We start from the raw sequence: 17952 nt of genomic DNA, 5'->3' as shown, positions 1-17952 counted from the left end.
CTGAAGATCTGAATGCGCCACTGGGGTCCAAGGGTAAATTTGCAGACGAAAAAAAGAAAAACGTACGTGGTTAGAAATGTACGTGCATGGTTGCAACAGACATCAGTTTTCAAGATTCCTTGACTTTTCACTGATGAAAAAAAACTTCCTTGACCAAATAAATACAAAATGTCAGAAATAGTAGCAGCCTCCAGCCTCTGCTGGAGATCACATTGACCTGAAATTTTCTTCCAACCATTAATGGTATTAAATCAGTCAGGCGTTGTAATTAGGTTCAATTTTCCCTGACTTTTCTTCAAAATTTCGATTTTCCCTGATGAAATTACCTGACTTTTCCCTGACCTTCAAGAATTTTATTTTTTCCTAACCATTTCCTTAGTTACATGTGACAACCCTGACATGAAATCGGTACCGGTAATAAAGTACTGGTATGTAAAATATAAAATGTGCATGCCAGCTCCAGCAAGGCAGCAGGTGAATTTCACCACACATGCCTATAAATATGGCAAAACTTTATCAATGACTACATCATTGTAAATCATTGGTGGCTACATTTTATCACTACAATGCACGAGTGCAGTCAATAAATGACTCATTACATTTAGTTTTGACTATTTTTATTAATACATCTATTATATTTTATTTGTCTTAAATTACATTAAGCACCATACATGGGCTAAAATAAAGTTGCAAGATCATACAGAAACTTGAGTTTTTAAGCTGAGGGCTAAAATACTTTGAAAAGATGATCTTTACAAGCTGAGATTAATAATATGACAACAAATTTGCTCCTCTTTACAACAACTTTAAACTAAAAATATTCACCAAGTTCTGATGTATTTCTCTAAATATAATTTATTCATCTAAATAACTGTCGAGAAGAGCATAGATGAGCAAAACTTCCTGACAAACAGTTGGAACAGAAATAAAAGTACTGACAAAGCAGTCTCACTGCTACTTTTGATGCTGCTACTGACAACAATTTCAACAAGAACAAAATTAACTACAGTAATGTACATGAAATGCTGACAAAACATTTCAATTACAATTCACCCGAATTTAATTTTCATCTCCAGGAAGATTGCACCAATCAATGGGTTTCTTTCCAGCTTTCTTTAAATATTCATTGGCTTGAGAAAAGTGTTTGCAGCCCAGGAAACCACGGTGGGCAGACAAAGGTGAAGGATGGACAGCCTTTAGGACACAGTGCTTTTTCTACAGAAAATCACAAAAAAAATCATTTAAAAGTAATGCACACTAATTGCAAGACTCGTTAAGCAAACACATTACTGGACTAGTCTTCTATGCAGCTGTCTATATTTGAATCATCACACAAACACAAATAGGGCAGGATTGTGCGATGACGCAAACAGTGATCGTGAAGGAAACTAGGCACTGAAATGCATTCAAACTGTTTGTGTCAACATGAAAAATATGCCCTCCAAAGTGCTTGGCCTGTGTAAAAATGGCACCTGTTAGGCTAACAAATAAGTTGGATCAATATATTTATTTAGCTTTCTACATGCACTGCAGGCTTATGATGCTGGATGACTACCTAGCTCTGTGCACACATTGTGGCCCGGCACATGATGCTAAATGCAGATTATTATCCAGCTCTCTGTATGCATTTTAATGGGAGGCGTGGTGGCCTAATGGTTAGTGCGCCGGACTCCAGATCGAGCGGTCTGAGTTTGAGCCCCGGCCGGAGTCATTGTGTTGTGTTCTTGGGCAAGACACTTTACTCTCATAGTGCCTCTCTCCACCCAGGTGTATAAATGGGTACCGGCGACATAATGCTGGGGGGGGGAACCCTGCAATGGACTAGCATCCCATTCAGGGGGGAATAGAAATATTCCTAGCCGCTTAATGCTACGGAAAATGCTACGGGATAAGCTCCGGCAGTGTGGGCCGCTTGGCTCGTGGCTTCTCCTTTCCTCTGTATGCATTTACAGGCCTATAATGCTAGATAACTGTCTAGTTCTTTGCACATATTGCAGGCCTATGATGCCAGAACTGTCTAGATCTTTGAATACTCTGCAGGCCTTTGATGCCAGAACTGTCTAGATCTTTGCACACATTGCAGGCCTATGTTGGTAGATAACTGTTCGGCCCTTTGCATATATTGCAAGCCTGTGATGTTAGATAACTTTCCAGCTCTCTGCACACATTGCTTGCCAATGATGCTAGATAACTGTCTAAATCTTTGCACCCATTGCAGGCCTATGATGCTAGATCACTGTCTAGAATGCATACATTGCAAGCCTATGGTGCTAGATAACTGTCTAAAACTTTTTATATAATAACCTGAATTCTACGCGCATTTTGATTGGTTCTTACTTATGATCTATTAGAGAACAGACACATGGATGACGTCACACGGTGGTGTGACCGGCGCGCGTGATCAGAGTTCATAGTCCAAATCAGAGTTGTCGGCAAAGTTTTTCAAACTTGCGAGGCCACAACAAAGCAAGAAAGTTCAGCTTCGGTCAGCTTATATTAATTACAAATGTCCAGTGAGAAACAATACGCCAAGCATCGTTCACCTTTCGAAGCATTTAACTGGGCGAAACAAGCTTGAAGAAGACAGTGAATTATTCGAGAAATTATCCAAAATCCGTATGAAAGTTTGACCGATGTTGTGCAATTGGACAACGCCACGGGAAACAAACGAATTGCGGTTGAACGCTTCGGTTATGTTTACAGATTTGAACAACTTTCCAAATCGGAATAAAGGTAAGTTTTTTCATTGACTTTCAATTGACCATTTTTCTGTTTATTTAATTAATCGGATTATAACAGTGCTTCGTGTTAACGAAAACTCAATAGTGAAATCAAAACAACTTAGCTCATCTTTACGGCGGCATTGCTCAAACTGAAGTGTGCCGAAGTCTTGTGTTATTATATAAAACAAATAGATTCCATTTTGCCGTGCGTCTGTTCAGTTATAGATCACAGAAGACGTCAAAATGTGGTATGAACATCAGTGACCCACTCGGCTAGCGCCTCGTGGGCCACTTCTCTGTTAAGCACACATTGCAGGCTTACGATGCTAGATAACTGTCTAATCTTTGCACACATTGCAAGCCTATAAGGCTAGATTACTGTCCAACTCTCTGCACACGTTGCAGGCCTATGATGCTAGATAACTGTCTAAAACTTTGCACACATTGCAGGCTTATGATGCTAGATAACTGTCAAATCTTTGCACACATTGCAGGCCTATGATACCAGAACTGTCCAGCTCTCTACACATGCTGCAGGCCTATGATGCCAGAACTGTCCAGCTCTCTACACATGTTGCAGGCCTACAAGCCTTGATAACTGTCCAGCTCTTAATCTCGTTCCCAGATCTTGCGGGTGGGCGAGCTAGAAGACAAGATCTGGTCAAATCCAATTTGTACCACATGATTGCCTGTCAGGAATGTGGCAGGCGAGTCAATAGCGCATGCCGGAGACAATTCTTAGAAAATCTCAATCAAATGAATAACCAATGCTCAACCAAATGAATAACGAATGCTTAACCAATCTCGTCTTTCCTGGAATGATAAAACTGTCTAGATCTTTGCACACATAGCAGGCTTATGATGCCAAAATTGACTAGATCTTTGCACACATTGCAGGCCTACAAAGCTTAATAACTGACTAGCTCTTTGCATACATTGCAGGCCTATGATGCTAGATAACTGTCTAGCTCTCTGCACACATTGCAGGCTTACGAGGCTAGCTGCCTTGCTCTCTGCACACATTGCAGGCCTACAAAGCTTAATAACTGACTAGCTCTTTGCATACATTGCAGGCCTATGATGCTAGATAACTGTCTAGCTCTCTGCACACATTGCAGGCTTACGAGGCTAGCTGCCTTGCTCTCTGCACACATTGCAGGCCTACAAGGCTAGATCACTGCCTAGCTCTTTGCATACATTGCAGGCCTACGAGGCTAGATAACTGTCCAGCTCTCTGCACACATTGCAGGCTTATGAGGCTAGCTGCCTTGCTCTCTGCACACATTGCAGGCCTACAAGGCTAGATCACTGCCTAGCTCTTTGCATACATTGCAGGCCTATGATGCTAGATAACTGTCCAGCTCTCTGCACACATTGCAGGCTTACGAGGCTAGATAACTGTCCAGCTCTCTGCACACATTGCAGGCTTACGAGGCTAGATAACTGTCCAGCTCTCTGCACACATTGCAGGCTTACGAGGCTAGCTGCCTTGCTCTCTGCACACATTGCAGGCCTACAAGGCTAGATAACTACCTAGCTCTTTGCGTACATTGCAGGCCTATGGTGATATATAAAATTATCTCTCTCTGCACACATTGCAGGCCTATGATGTCCGCCTATGATGCTTGGGAGATAAGAATTTGAATTTACATATACCAGGGGTGAGTACTTTCAAATTCTCCCAAATTTACTCGGGTGTTTGCATCTGACAATAACAACACAAAGGAGCCATTTTCTAGTTCTTTTTATAAAATAAATATGCATGATGCCATTACCATGTTTACAAGCCTTATGCAAAAGGTCAACTGACCAATCAGAGTTGTTCAAAATTGACAAAATATGATCGAGATCTCTGCAGCAATAGAAGGTACGGTATTATTGGATGGTAAGTAGCTCAGGTGATTAGCTACACCTATCTCGAAAGATTACTGCTTGTAATAAACCATCAATCAGTAGTTGAGCACTCTGACAGTATACCTTGTCAATGAAGCTTCCTTTCTTCTGAGCATATGCTCCCCAAAGCAAGAAAACCACACCACTGAGATTGGAATTAATCCATCTTATAACAGCATCAGTAAATTTTTCCCATCCCTAAAAAAGCAAACAAGAAAACTTATTATTTAGCCTATTTATCAAGGTTCACTTCCTTTATAAATCTGCTGTATTTCAGATGTTCTGCTAGAGTTCTATGCATTTGTTCACAAATGATGTGTTTTATATATTAAAAGTACTGGTAGTTGGGTGACAACACTTGGAACTAAAAGAGGCCACAATGCAAAGCAGCAGAACAAATCTGAGTCTTATTTAAGTTGTGCATGTGGATGTTATTGAGTGTCATGGGTCTGCAATGTGAGCAAAGGCCAGCCTACAGCTACAGCTGCAAACCCTTTGCACTCATTGCCTGGCTATGATTCTAGGCTATATAGTACCAAGTATCATAAGTCCACATTATTTGTTGAGGACTACAGCTACAAAACCCTCTGCATGCATTGGGTTTCAATGATCCTGCCCTGTTTTTGAGTGTCTTGGACAATTTTTCCCCTGTACCCCCAGACAATATGTTTTCTTTTAATCTCTAAGACTAAGTAGAACACAGACTGTGCAGACCACAGCATATTGTGCACAGCACTGTTGAATTGGGAGGCTAGGAGTATCAGACAATCAGCTGTCTCAACTTCTTTTGTTGCTGCATGATTGTAGATATTTTATCATGATAGTTTAATTTGTTGTCATCACGTACCTTATCTTTGTGTGAATTTGCTTGTGAAGCCACAACTGTCAGGCAAGCATTTAACAGCAGTACACCTGCAGATAATAAAAGTAGAAAACATATCAACAATGTTTATAATAAAATGACTGTATTAATTGCAATGTGAAACACTCCCTTATTAGTACAGTAGAACCCGGTAACTCAAACTTCTATTTCCCTTGGACCCACTTTTCAGTCATTGTTACTCAGTTAACTTGAAAACCCCGCTAACTCGAACTGTTTTTCATTTCCCTTCAGAGTTCGAGTTACCGGGGTTCAACTGTAATCCTTTATAGGCAGACTATTAAATTTGGGATCCACTTTAACTGTCAACCTCTGGTAACCCCTGAAAGCAGAGTTAATAACTTCGGGACTTTTCTCTTAGTTTACCTTTTAGTGAAAGTAGAAGTCATATATTTTAAACTCACCTTGTTTTGCCCAGCCCATAAGATATCCATGTTTTGGTGCTTGAAAACCTTCAATATCATTTGTTAGTTCCTTGTAGATATTCACCAAACTACCGAGTAAAATAATAAGAAGAAAAACTAAGAATAAGAGCTTGTTAGATTCTTTCACTGCTTCTTAATGGTGAGTAATCAATAGACTATTCTGTAACACATGCCTGTTAATATACCATTAGTAGACATCCTGTATGCATTGCAGACCTATATTATCTATATATGTACTAACTTTCTGTGGTAATGCATGATCTGTAACATGTTTTTCATAAATAATAACAGTTTTCTTTTCACTCACCTTGGTGGTATGCCAACGCCAGGAGGTACACTAAAACAAAGTCCTGATTGAAAAAAGTAAGTAAGTAAGTGAGCGAGTGAGTGAGTACGTATGTACAAAAGAAAGAAAGAAAGAAAAGAAAAGAAAAGAAAAGAAAAGAAAACAAAAGAAAACAAAAGAAAAGAAAACAAAAGAAAAGACATAAGATGATAAAGCAGTAGAATTCTGACAATTTTCCTGTTGTGGTTTAATAGACAATGAAAAAAAAAATTGGTTTTAAGAATTTTAAACCAAAGATACAATAAGGAGAAAGAGAGGGAGGGGAGGTTATTATCAGAAATAATTTTGATTTTCAAAAATGTTTTGGATCTTATTTGGAAGTGATGTTGTGTCAGAAAAATTCAGGTGCAAACAAGGATACCATGCAGTATAATAGAACTCTCCATAATGACACAAAGCACAAAACAAGTTTGTCAGTAGTAAAAATCATAAAATTACCAACAAAACAGTAGAGTTATAATCATGGCAATTCAACTAGTCACATTAACACACCATGTGCCTGCCTTGGTCCATGGTAGGGGTCTTGCCCAATTATTACAACTTTAATCTGTAAATTTAAGAAAATACTTGACATGTCAGATAAAGCCAGTGATTACACATTCATATTCTTCTTACTTCATCATATCATTACTTGTCTCCATGCATATTTTTTGTATAGTATTAGATGGGAAAATTTGAATCAATTTCCAGACAATTTCTTTGTCCATTATTCTGATTGCAGCAAGTTAATTGAAGATCAATTTAACAAAAGGCTTACTCAATTTTTGCAGATGGGCTTCAAACCAAATATACCATACATTTTGCCTTAAATGTTAAGGCGTGCATGATATAGGGTCACCTACCTCATTTATGTCACACTGGAGAGTCCAGCTGAACACATCCTTTTCTGCATTGATAGAAATCATAAATGATATTGAGTTTGAGATGTGGTGGTTTAAATGGTTAGCGTGCTGGACTCTAGATTGACTAAACCGGGTTTGGGTCCTGCCATGGTCAACGTGTTGTGTCCTTGGGCAAGACTTCTTACCTTTGAGTGCTTATTACTCAACACATGCACGCGCTGCCCTTATATGGTCAAAATGTCAACGTTACCTGTCATCCGTACATAACAGATATCCTGCGATATACGTAGGTTGCGAAGATTCGCCTGAAATCTTGTAAAGCGCTGCATAATTACAGTTTTCTATCTGTAAAATGTGTTTCGTTGACAATTTGTTGAATAATAAAACAATGCGATTTTGCAGGATAATTGTTAATTATCTGATGTTGGATTAAAATAATAATCGCTGCTAATAAAATTAGCAGATCACAGTGGTCGATTTGCAACTTGACTGGCTAAGGAACTTGTAGTGCTACATTTGTACTGATCTGAAGGAGGCCCTCAGAGTGAGCATATGGTTATAGGTACATTATAGCCAAGAAGTTTGATAGTAGATATCAACTGATAGACACCTTGCATTTTTAGGCTTATTGATAAATAGAATGTGTATGGCATATTTACAGTAATTAGATATTTTCAGGAGCGCCATTAAGTTCATGGACTGTCCCTTTAGAATTATGATGGGAAACCTGAGAAAATGATATGTTTTACGGGGAGGTCAGCTACCCCAGAAAATTTACGGGAAAACCCTTAATGTGTCCCCCTCCCCTCAACACCTCCTCACACTAGCAAGAGGTACCCCCTTTATCATGTTTTTTGTTTTTAAAGACTTTTGGTGTGAATCACTACAGCATATCCTATGATTCGAAGAGTGTATCGAACAGTAATTAAAGATTATTGTGTTTTTATGCACCTATCAATGGTTTGCCCCAGGATGGGGGGGGGGGGCGCGGTCAACCCACGGGAATTTGACATCGTGAAGCTCTCCCAGGGAAGGGATTTTGACATCTAAAATGGACTGCTGGGTTAGAAATTTAAGAGGAGATATGTGAAATTTGACATTCGCTAGGTGCCCAGGGGTGGGGAATTCGACTCTGGATTCCAAAAAAAGTCAAATTCCCCTGGGGTTGCCCGCCCCCCAATCCTGGGGCAAACCATTGATAGGTGCATTATACGACATTGTCGCTTTTGTCCCCCCAGGGGGGAGGGGGGGATGGATTGTTTCTTACCTGGAGGATAAACCGTCTTGCGGGACCTTTCTTCCTTAACAAAACTGCTAAGCTGATAAAAGAAACAATCAGTCAATGAGCTCAATCGCTTTTCAGTAAGTTTACACATGCTTAAAAATATATATTTACACTTAAACATTATAATAAATATTAAACTTGACTTGTGCCTCGTCCGTACGTACCTTCACGAAATATTCCTTGGTGAATTCTGCCGCTAAGGCTTTTTGCCATGAAGTTCCGAAGAACTGAGGACTTTTTCTGGCAAGTAGCTTCTTTTGTGCTTCTTGACGATTAGCTTCCATGCGTGCTTTTTGCTCTGGTGAAAGATTCGACACGGGTCGCTTGGAGCTCGAGTTTGCACCTGGCGAATTTTCATCTGTCTTTGAGGACTTGTTTTGCGGCGAATCATTGCTTACACCAGCATCATCTGCAGTTCTTTTGGTGCCCAAAGTGTTGAAAAAGCTGGAAATTTTCTTCTGATTTTGCATTTTTCATCCGTACCGGTCACAAACTACAAAATCGAAGCACCGATCAAATCGTAGGAAAACACAGGAAAACAACAAGAAAGCCTGGTATTTTCCCGCCATTGTCAACAATGCATTCAACCAATCAAAATGTAGTTGCGAGAGAAGCCTGGAATAGAGAGAAGAAAAGAAATCCGCCATATTGGATTTATCGGTGAGGGTTTCTAACATGTTCCGAATAAAAAGTGCAAGAGGGTCATTATTTCAGACGTTTTCAACGATATCTAGACCGGCCTCTGCACAGGTTTGTATTTAGCATAATTTTTCTGATCATTTAGAGAAAGAAGGAAGCTCAAATTTTATTGGAATCCTGCTTTAGTGTTGGAGAAATATTGCAGCACGTTCTGCTGTAAAGCTTAAGCTTATTGCTTATTCTTTAAGGGCCGAATATCTTCAACAAGTATATCCTTTCGTTCAGAGTTGAGAAGATGTAAGTCAACAACGACAGATCCTTCCAAGTAAGTTCAATAAAATAATTAAAAAAAATCATTAAAAAGTAAATATATCTTAGGTTGCTGCAGTTTCTGAGTTCTTATTGGTTGATGTATCATTGCCCATTCCCGCCCCTGGGCACTATAGTTGGGAGGGGTTGACCCTAGGGGATGGGCATATTTAGTGGGGGTCTCCTGGGCGGGGGAGGGGAGGTACATGTTACCTTCATGTTTTAAAAATTGTTTTGCATTTTTTTCCTTGTTCTCCATTAATTAAATAATTTATTTCTTCCTTGCCAAGCCACTGTTAATAATAATAATCCTTTTTTCCCTCAAAATAAACCAATAATCCCATGTTCCCTTGAAATAAACGATGTCATGTTCCCTCATTTCCAATTCCCCCCCCCCCCCCCCACCTTGGGAGGTACTCTTTTGTCCAGGATAATTGTATGTATTGTATAATCACCTATAATCTGATAATTTCTTTGTATAAGGTCAGCCAAAGGCTCTTCAACTGGGAAAATAGTCGGAGGAGTGACTGCAGTTTGCGCTGGAAGTGTGATAGCTGCGGCTTTGGCATATTCCTACAACACAGAATTCCGCAGTTTTGTGCACAAGAATCTTCCAGGTGTTGAACCTCTTCTTGGTACATTGGATCGCTACCTAGGCAACAGGAACAAGCCAGCTGATAATAAACCAACCAGTGCTCAAGGAGGCACTAAACCTCTCCCACCTGCTGGTGATCCTTTGAATCTTGGTCTGTCAGCGCCTAAGAGTACACAAAAGGTAAGATATCTAAATTTGTTGTTAACTAAACAAGTTAGTATATTCTGGTATACCGAGAATAGAAAGGCTTAAAATATTAATCGTTGCTGGGATTTTCTAGTAGTAGATTTAAAAGCACTTTTAACCTCTAAAGCATGGTTTAGTATGAAAAGTCGTTAACCCAAACATGAATGTGTTAAAGTGGCAACTACATGTTTTAAGTGCATGCATAGTTTCAAAATACAGCCACATCCTCTGTCAATGAAGAAAATGGAGCTTTCTGAAACAAAAAAAAAAACAACTAACGTGACGACTTAAATCAAGTCATATATGCGCCACATTTATTTGTGCATTCTGTTGGTACATTTGAACATTTTTGTGTACATTTATCTTTCCAGGTAACACATACTGTTATGTCTTAACTTGGTCAATTTTTGTTTATTTAATTTGAATTTTTGTTACCAAAATTGCCTCGGAAAGATCTGCATTTTAAAAACATAAAATTGTTCCTCCCACCCTATTGGTGACTTGATCGACCACCCCAATAACTTTTGAATCTTTTTTTTCCTGATACGTATGTGAGATACAACATGACTATATTTACCATGACACTGAGAGCTGCATAATAAGCTATAGTTTAGGGATATCCTAGGTACTATAAATTATACGGAGATATACACATTTTTAAACCTTTTTCTTTTTATGTTTTAACAGAGCCATTTCTTTCAAGGCCGTAGGTTGACACATCATAAAAGTAAGCCTTGTAAGTTTTTTTTCTTGGTGCTAGGATGCAGATTTTCCATTAAGAAAGGCAGTTAAGCCCATAACTGAGAGTCAAACTTCAGTGGCATCAGTGTCGTCAATTGATCAAACAGCCATTTCTGCTGTGGATCTTGCCATTGCCACATCAGTTGAGAAAGAGGTGCAGCAAGGTGTCCAGCATACTGAGACCAAACCTGAGGCTCCGACTGTCAAACAGCCAAAGGTTCCAGGTGGAAAAGTCAAGTCCCCTACGGCAGCTGTGTCAACCCTCGATCACGTGGGTGTGTCCTCTGTGGACCTTGCTATTGCTGCCTCTGTTGAGAAGGAGGCTGAGACTGTAATGCCATCTAAAGTGCCAGAGAGTTCTGAGAAAGTATCTGAGAAGGAAAAAAGAGGTAAGGCACTCCTTTGGTGTTTGTATTGAAGAGGTTCGACTGTAAATGTAACACAATACTGTATGTAATTTTACTGGTATTGCTGTTCTTACTCCCAATATGATAATTATTACCTGCACAAGAAATTGTGCACAGGTGATCTACACATGCATGTAGTTTAGTATTTCCCAAACAAATACGAGGTGTCAATTTTCACACTTAAATGGTAATTTTTGAAAGTTGCTTGTCTGAAGGACAAGCTGGAATTCAAGTTTTTTTTCTGAGCCCTTGCCCCTGTAAATTTAACATAAATGTATATTTCAAGTTGGAAATGTTAATTGACGTTTTGATGGGAGATCCTTACACAAAGGGGTCATATTCATGTGTTGAAGTCAACTTTCTATGTACCTTAAACATGTACCTAGAATTTTCAGTTAACCATTGCTCCATGTACACAATGTAGATGTGGATACAAGTCTTACTGAAAAAGAAGTTGAAGCCATAGTAGATCAGACTGCCATGGAACTTATGGTTCACGATGCCATGGATAAATTAAAGGTCATTGGTCAAGAAGCCGTCGAGGCACAGCAGAAAGCAGCAGGAGCCATAAAAGCACACGTTGAACAGCTGAGGTCTGCACTAGCTCAAACACAACAGGGTGGAAGTCTGAAAGATCTCAGTGATGTGGTACTAAATTCTCAAAAGGCAGCCACTGACAGTGTAACTGCTGCCAAAGCTGCACAGGTATGTGATTTACAAATCATGATAATATTGTGTTCCCTTAAAGAAGTTTTTTTAACCACTTCTTAAAGTGCAGTTATTTAACAACTATTTAGCGAAGTGAAGGTGGCTAGTGGTGGATATTTACTCAGTCAAATGTTTAAGTATACCTTATTATAGGAAATTAACGCTTGTGTTAATTAAGGTATTGGAAATTAACGCGACTTAAATTAACGCAAATTGAAGGAAAAATTACTTCCCAATAAAGGAAATTAACTCGAAAGAGGGGGTAACATTTCAAAATGAAGGAAATTAACGCGAAAGAGGGGGTAACATTTCAAAATGAAGGAAATTAACGCGTTGTACACAACACGAACAAGTTTATTTCAACACTTGTTGGCGTATAATCTTAAACACAAAATATGTCCATGGTACTTTTCCCACTTCGAGCGTTCTTCGCAGTCTCAGTATAGCGGCAGATGTCCACCCTGATAAAAAAAAAAAGATTTTTCCTTTGAGTCAAGAACGTCTGGACTGCAACAAGAAATTGGGGCCAAAATAATGGAAATTAAGGTCATGGAAATTAACACTCCACTTAATTAACGGTGCGGAAATTAACGTTAACAAACATTAACGCGACTTAAATTAACACGAATTTTTGAAATTCGCGTTAATTTCATGACGCGTTAATTTCCTATAATAAGGTATACTAAAACGGTGAGATAAAATAACCCAAAAAGAATGATTTTTAACTCATTTGTTCCTGTCAACTATTACAATTTTCGTAGATTAAATTTACCATAATTTGTTGTCCCAAGTGGTACATAGAATGGAAAAAAACATTGATGCTAACCTAAACCTACCGAAAAGTAGCAACCCCCAAAAGTTCAATCCCCTAATAGTGTTGATTGGCAATGGTTGCTAAATCCAGCAGGGCTCAAGACTTAAGGTAGCCAACTAGCAACAGGCTAGTAGAAATGCAGTATTGGCTGGTAGGTTTTGGGCTTTCTCTAGCCAAAATGGCTATAGTGAAATTTTGCTGCTGGTATTTTTGCTGCACGTGGGAGCAAAAGAGGCCAGGAAAACAAGGAGAATACTCTATCTGATAAAGATAATGATAAGAGAGCTAGTGAAACAACAACAACAACAACAACAACAACAATCTTTATTTCGTGCCCAGAAGAGTTTTACAATAAATAAATACATGCAAGAGGAAAAATTAACAATAAAAAAAAAGAGCACCGCCACTTAGAGAGCTAAGTGGCTGGGCCAAGCGGAAAAAAATATTGCAATAAAGTTACAGAGTATAAAAAAAACGGGACACGATTTCCATTCACACACACACACACAGACAGATAACAAAAAAAGAAAAGTGTATGTACACACAGAAAAGAAAAATAAAGTTCATCAATGTAACCAGTTAGTAGTTGGAGATAATCAATTCTTTAAAGAGATTTTTTTAACAAGCACGACTCTTAGTTTTAAGTGAGCCATCAATGGAATTCCAAACTTTAGCACCGAAAAAACGAATGTTAAATTTTCCGTAATTAGTCCTTGCTTTTGGCAGATAGTATGAAATCTTACTTGCCAGTCTGGTTTGATATTGATGCACTTTATTGATACTCTTAAAGAAATTGTCAAATACGAGGTGAAGATGGCGATGTGCCTCTGCTGAATCAAAAGTTTGCTAAAAAATTTGTCTAGTAGAAAATTAGTGTTGGCTAGTAAAATCAAAGCTGTCGCTAGCCATTAGGCTAGTTAGCTCTGATCCAAAAGTAACCAGGGTGATTACTTAAGGAAATTTACGGTATCTTGTTTTCCTTCATGTGTTGATTGGCAGGTGTTTCATTTGTGTCTACCAGGTGAAAGTTAATGAGGAAGTTGAAAAGGTGCATTCCATCATCAAAGAAGCTGAAGCAGCTGGAGCTAAGCAGGCAGTTACCACGGCAACAGAGGAAGCAGCTCGTGTTAGTTACAGAGTGCAGAAGGCAGCATTAGACATGCAGCAGTCCAAAGCAGAGGCAGCAGTACTGGAGGAGCATCAGAAAGACTTGCAAGAGAGCAAAGAGGCACTTAAGAAGGAGCTGCTGGGTATTATACCAGGTGCCCTGAAAGGAGAAGCTTTGGAGGGTGGTGAAGAGAAAGATGTTAGGTAAGGGATTAAGATTACTCTTTGGTGACATAATTTTGCATTTTCCTCATGACTGTAAACACAGTGACATTGTGTTACATTACATGCACCTTGATTTTAAGGACGTTCACGCGAAAATCTTCCAACATTGCAATTTTTCTTTAACTTTCACCACTGCTAGTTTACAAGTTACTTATGTCAGAAATGTAAACAAATTTGGGTCACTGAATTCGTTTTTGAGATATGATATCAGAACGCGCTTATTTGGATAAATTTGATTTTGTCACTCGATATGACCTCTGCGGCTCCTGGCAACAAAATATTTTAAATGAATTGGTGCAGGCCAACTTCCTTTGTCCCAATTTATTTGTCATGAGTGGGTCTATTGAACAAATATATTTCACTTTTTAAGTCCCTTAGAGCAAACCTTGTCTTTAACAATTGGATTTGTAAACGTTCAAAACAGCAAAATGCTGAAAAATGGACCGATTCGATCGCATGCGGAAGAGAAAATGATAAAAATAATAAACTTCCAACATTCGAATTTTGCTCGTTTTTTGTCAATCTCAAAAGGTTTTTTATCCAGAAAAAAAATGGGGGTCACCGACCATTTAAGAGAGCAAACTGCAAGCGAATTTAATGCAACGGCTACTCACTCTATATGTGTTTGGAGAGTTTTCTCAGCGCACGCGCTCATGCATGACTTGGCGTGACGTTGCAAGATGAATTACGTGCGCAGTAAGGATGCGCATAAACGGCAAAGTTGTCATAATACTCTCAACTTTTGAAAAAGTACTTTACCCTTGACATGTTAGCCGTCTGCTTGACTGCTTTAAGTTTACAATATGTCAATTAATGAAATAATTCATCTCATTCATGAGTGAGTTTAAAACGTCACTGAAAGATAATTTCTTATAGGGTTGAATCACCTTATGTGCCACTGGTATCTTTGTTTTTTTTTCTTTTCAATTCAATTCACGAAATGTTAAATTGTCTTTAATGCGTGCTGCTGGTTTGACCAACGGGCATTAATCATATGAGCAGTTACCAGTCAGTAACTTTGCTGGATGTCAATCAATTCTGCCTCTGTGCTGAAGGTACTCGAGACTTCAATTGTTCGAATACTATTAGTTGAGCGCTGATTAAAGCAGTATCACCCAGATTATAGTTTTTTGGCAATGTATACAAATCAATGTACTGATGTTTTCTAATTACTAATTGATCTCATTATCAGATCAGAGTCGGTCCTTTTGGCGTATGCGCGTAAGAGACTTGATCAACTGACTCAGGAGTTGGCTAGCTACCAGACTGAAGAGCAGAAGAGGCTAGAGAACTCCCTTAAAATCCAGCGTGAAGAAGATGCCAAGTTAACTGATCTTAAACTAAAACAAGAAGGTGAAAGAATGGCGTCCGAGTTTGAGACTTCCCTCAAGAAGAAGGTAAGAAAGGGCTGACTGTGAATTTATTTTTTACTAATCTCTTGCCACTGAAGCTGTTAAATCAGTGGGCTGGGTGAAGAACTGTATGGGTTTCCTCTCCCTTTCCATCGTCAAACTTTTATTTTACATTACAACATGCACATGTACCTGTACTCAAAAACCGCAGCGGTCAGTAGCTGTTTAATTACAAGCATTATAAGAGGTTAAATTGTCAGTAGTGTTTGTATGTGGCAGGACAAAGTGTTCGCTTATGGGAGGTGTTCATTAGCGGAGCTTCGACTGTATTTTACTTTGCGCAAAAATTGCTCTACTCTACTCTAACGCTATAAATCGCAATGAAATAGGTTGCCAAAGACGTTTTTTGACACAAAGTCATGCTTACAAAGGTTACACGTCTTTTGTTCTTAGGAGGCAGAGCTTGCAGTAGAACACGAGGCGAGCCTCCGTCAACAGCTGCGTCGCCAAGCAGCAGCGTACAGTGATCACTTGGCTGAAGTGCTCCGTGTACAAGCAACAGAAATAGAGAGCAGGTTAGTGGATCGTCACGAGACGCTCTTGTGTCACAACTCACAGCTGTAATGTAGTCTAGGCTCTTCTTGATTGACTGAATACAATTCGATTTTCGATGCAGACAGGCTGGTGGACGTGAAAATACAGTCTTCGTTAAATTGTACGAAGAGATTCCGATTCGTTTAGCCAACCATAACATTGCACAAACGCATCGGCGGATGTTATAACGTCAATCGCATAACCTAGCAACGTCGTTTACTTACACCGCGAACTCGGGGAATTCTTCCAATAAGAAAAGGTAGCTCTTCACCCACCTTGCGACCCATCCCTGGGGTTCAAATTACATGGAAGTCCCTTATCTCATGCTCATTTAGGTATTTGCGCGGAAATGCATATTTGACTGGCCCGGGATTTAATCAAATTCCCATCATTATCGAATTTTTCTTGTTTTCTTTTTCTCTTTCTTGTTTTTCTTTTTGCACATTATCTCGGGAAACTACCTTTGGTAAAGACATCTTTGCAGCGAAAAAAAAAAAAACTTTGCAGAGATTTTTAAGCAGTAAATTAAGTAGTTTCACGTTTCAGATATCCTCTTCCTCTTTCCCCCACAATCCAGGCGCCTGGATGAGTAGCAGGGTAATTAACATAGATTGATGTTTAGAATTTCTAACATAATAATTATGATGTACTTCTTTCCAGGCACAAAGAAGACTTACGACAGAAGTTGAACGATGAAAAAAGCGCCTTTGAGACGCAACTAGCTGGTGCCCTTGCTCAATTACGAGGCGTCGAGGCAGTGATAGAAGGTCGAGCAGACATCGAAAAACAAAACAAGCAGTCTCAAAAGCTGTGGGCAGCATGCCAGTCGCTGAGTACAGCTATCGACAAAGGTGTTGACCAACCAAGGCCACTGCTGCCTCAGCTGACGGCCATTCACGACGCAGCGGCAGAAGATCCACTGGTTTCCCAGGTCCTCAACTCTTTACCTTTAGAGGCAGTAACAAGGGGAGTGTTGAACGAGGAGCATGTAACCCGTCGCTTTTACAAGGTCCGGAGATGGTGTCGTCGAGTAGCCATGATAGGAGAGAACGGAGCTTCTCCTTGGACTCATCTACTGTCGTATTTTCAATCTTTTCTAATCTTCGATTCGTTTGATCCTAAAAAGGAAGGAGAACTCGTAGATCTAGACAATGTAGACACTTTTGATCTTCTGGCGCGCGCAGAGTATTACGTGCGCCGTGGAGATCTGGAGCTAGCAACGCGGTTGGTGAATCAGCTTCGCGGGGAGCCTAGAAATTTAGCTCATGATTGGCTGCTTGAAGCTCGGTTGCTATTGGAAACGAGGCAGGCTGCCAACTTGTTGACTGCTTATGCCGCTGTTTTGGGTACAGTGGGCGCTGATTAGTTATGTCTTGGAGGGTATAGATATTTGTTTACCAAAAGGCTTTTAAAGGGGCAGCTTAGACAAGCGGCCGTCTATTAATATGCATAGTTAATGATTTTCTCATCAAAAAAAGTGAAGAACAAAATTAAAGTTCACATTTTGCGAGTTACGACATGGATTTCATTACTAACCAACAGATAATGATTGGATAGTGACAGTATAGTTCTTGTAATGATATAAACCAACTTTGCCAGTAAGGTTTTCTCATGTGTTTAAACCAAGTTTGCGACCACCACTTAGAGCGGTTTTCACTTGAGTGTCGAATGTAAATTGCGTTTGCTTTGGTTTTGCATTACTACGCTTAGTGATTGGCTTAAAAATCTCGCGCCACTTTCTCAGCCAATCAGGAGTAAAACCAAAACCAATTGTGACTCGCTCGCGCACGTTTTCCCGCGTTTCGTGCCAGCTACATGTATTTGCTTCGAGTTTTGATTGGTTCACTGGATTGTCTGTGTCCTTTGTGATTGGCCAGAGTA

At 39.5% G+C, this 17952-nt stretch overlaps 2 protein-coding genes across 2 annotated transcripts; one reads left to right on the top strand and one right to left on the bottom strand.

The window, feature by feature from the left end:
- Positions 1-342: 342 nt before the first annotated feature.
- LOC144643659 (uracil-DNA glycosylase-like) lies at positions 343-8985 on the bottom strand. Its single transcript, XM_078502978.1, has 9 exons — positions 8559-8985; positions 8377-8428; positions 7110-7153; positions 6760-6814; positions 6229-6271; positions 5901-5989; positions 5464-5528; positions 4701-4814; positions 343-1215 (listed from the first exon to the last, which is right to left on the bottom strand). The coding sequence occupies exons 1-9, from the start codon at positions 8862-8864 to the stop codon at positions 1060-1062; spliced, it is 924 nt and encodes a 307-aa protein (XP_078359104.1). The 5' UTR covers positions 8865-8985; the 3' UTR covers positions 343-1059.
- Positions 8986-9006: 21 nt separating this feature from the next.
- LOC144643657 (MICOS complex subunit MIC60-like) lies at positions 9007-17583 on the top strand. The gene is made up of 9 exons (XM_078502975.1): positions 9007-9144; positions 9282-9358; positions 9826-10117; positions 10884-11253; positions 11696-11976; positions 13815-14104; positions 15318-15522; positions 15931-16052; positions 16732-17583. The coding sequence occupies exons 1-9, from the start codon at positions 9070-9072 to the stop codon at positions 17435-17437; spliced, it is 2418 nt and encodes an 805-aa protein (XP_078359101.1). The 5' UTR covers positions 9007-9069; the 3' UTR covers positions 17438-17583.
- The last annotated feature ends 369 nt before the right edge of the window (positions 17584-17952 follow it).

This window comes from Oculina patagonica, chromosome 2 (genome assembly GCF_052425735.1).
Source record: "Oculina patagonica isolate OP01 chromosome 2, crgOcupat, whole genome shotgun sequence".
NCBI lineage: Eukaryota > Metazoa > Cnidaria > Anthozoa > Scleractinia > Oculinidae > Oculina > Oculina patagonica.
This window is presented reverse-complemented; position numbering and strand designations above follow the sequence as displayed.

Bases quoted from the DNA above. Each gene is read 5' to 3' on its own strand.
- LOC144643657 (XM_078502975.1), top strand. From the start codon at position 9,070: ATGTTCCGAATAAAAAGTGCAAGAGGGTCATTATTTCAGACGTTTTCA. The intron at 9,145-9,281 runs GTTTGTATTTAG...TTATTCTTTAAG, and splicing joins CTAGACCGGCCTCTGCACAG to GGCCGAATATCTTCAACAAG. The intron at 15,523-15,930 runs GTAAGAAAGGGC...TTTTGTTCTTAG, and splicing joins AGACTTCCCTCAAGAAGAAG to GAGGCAGAGCTTGCAGTAGA.
- LOC144643659 (XM_078502978.1), bottom strand. From the start codon at position 8,864: ATGCAAAATCAGAAGAAAATTTCCAGCTTTTTCAACACTTTGGGCACC. The intron at 7,154-8,376 runs GTAAGAAACAAT...CTATCAATGCAG, and splicing joins CAAGACGGTTTATCCTCCAG to AAAAGGATGTGTTCAGCTGG. The intron at 6,815-7,109 runs GTAGGTGACCCT...TTAAATTTACAG, and splicing joins TCCAGTGTGACATAAATGAG to ATTAAAGTTGTAATAATTGG.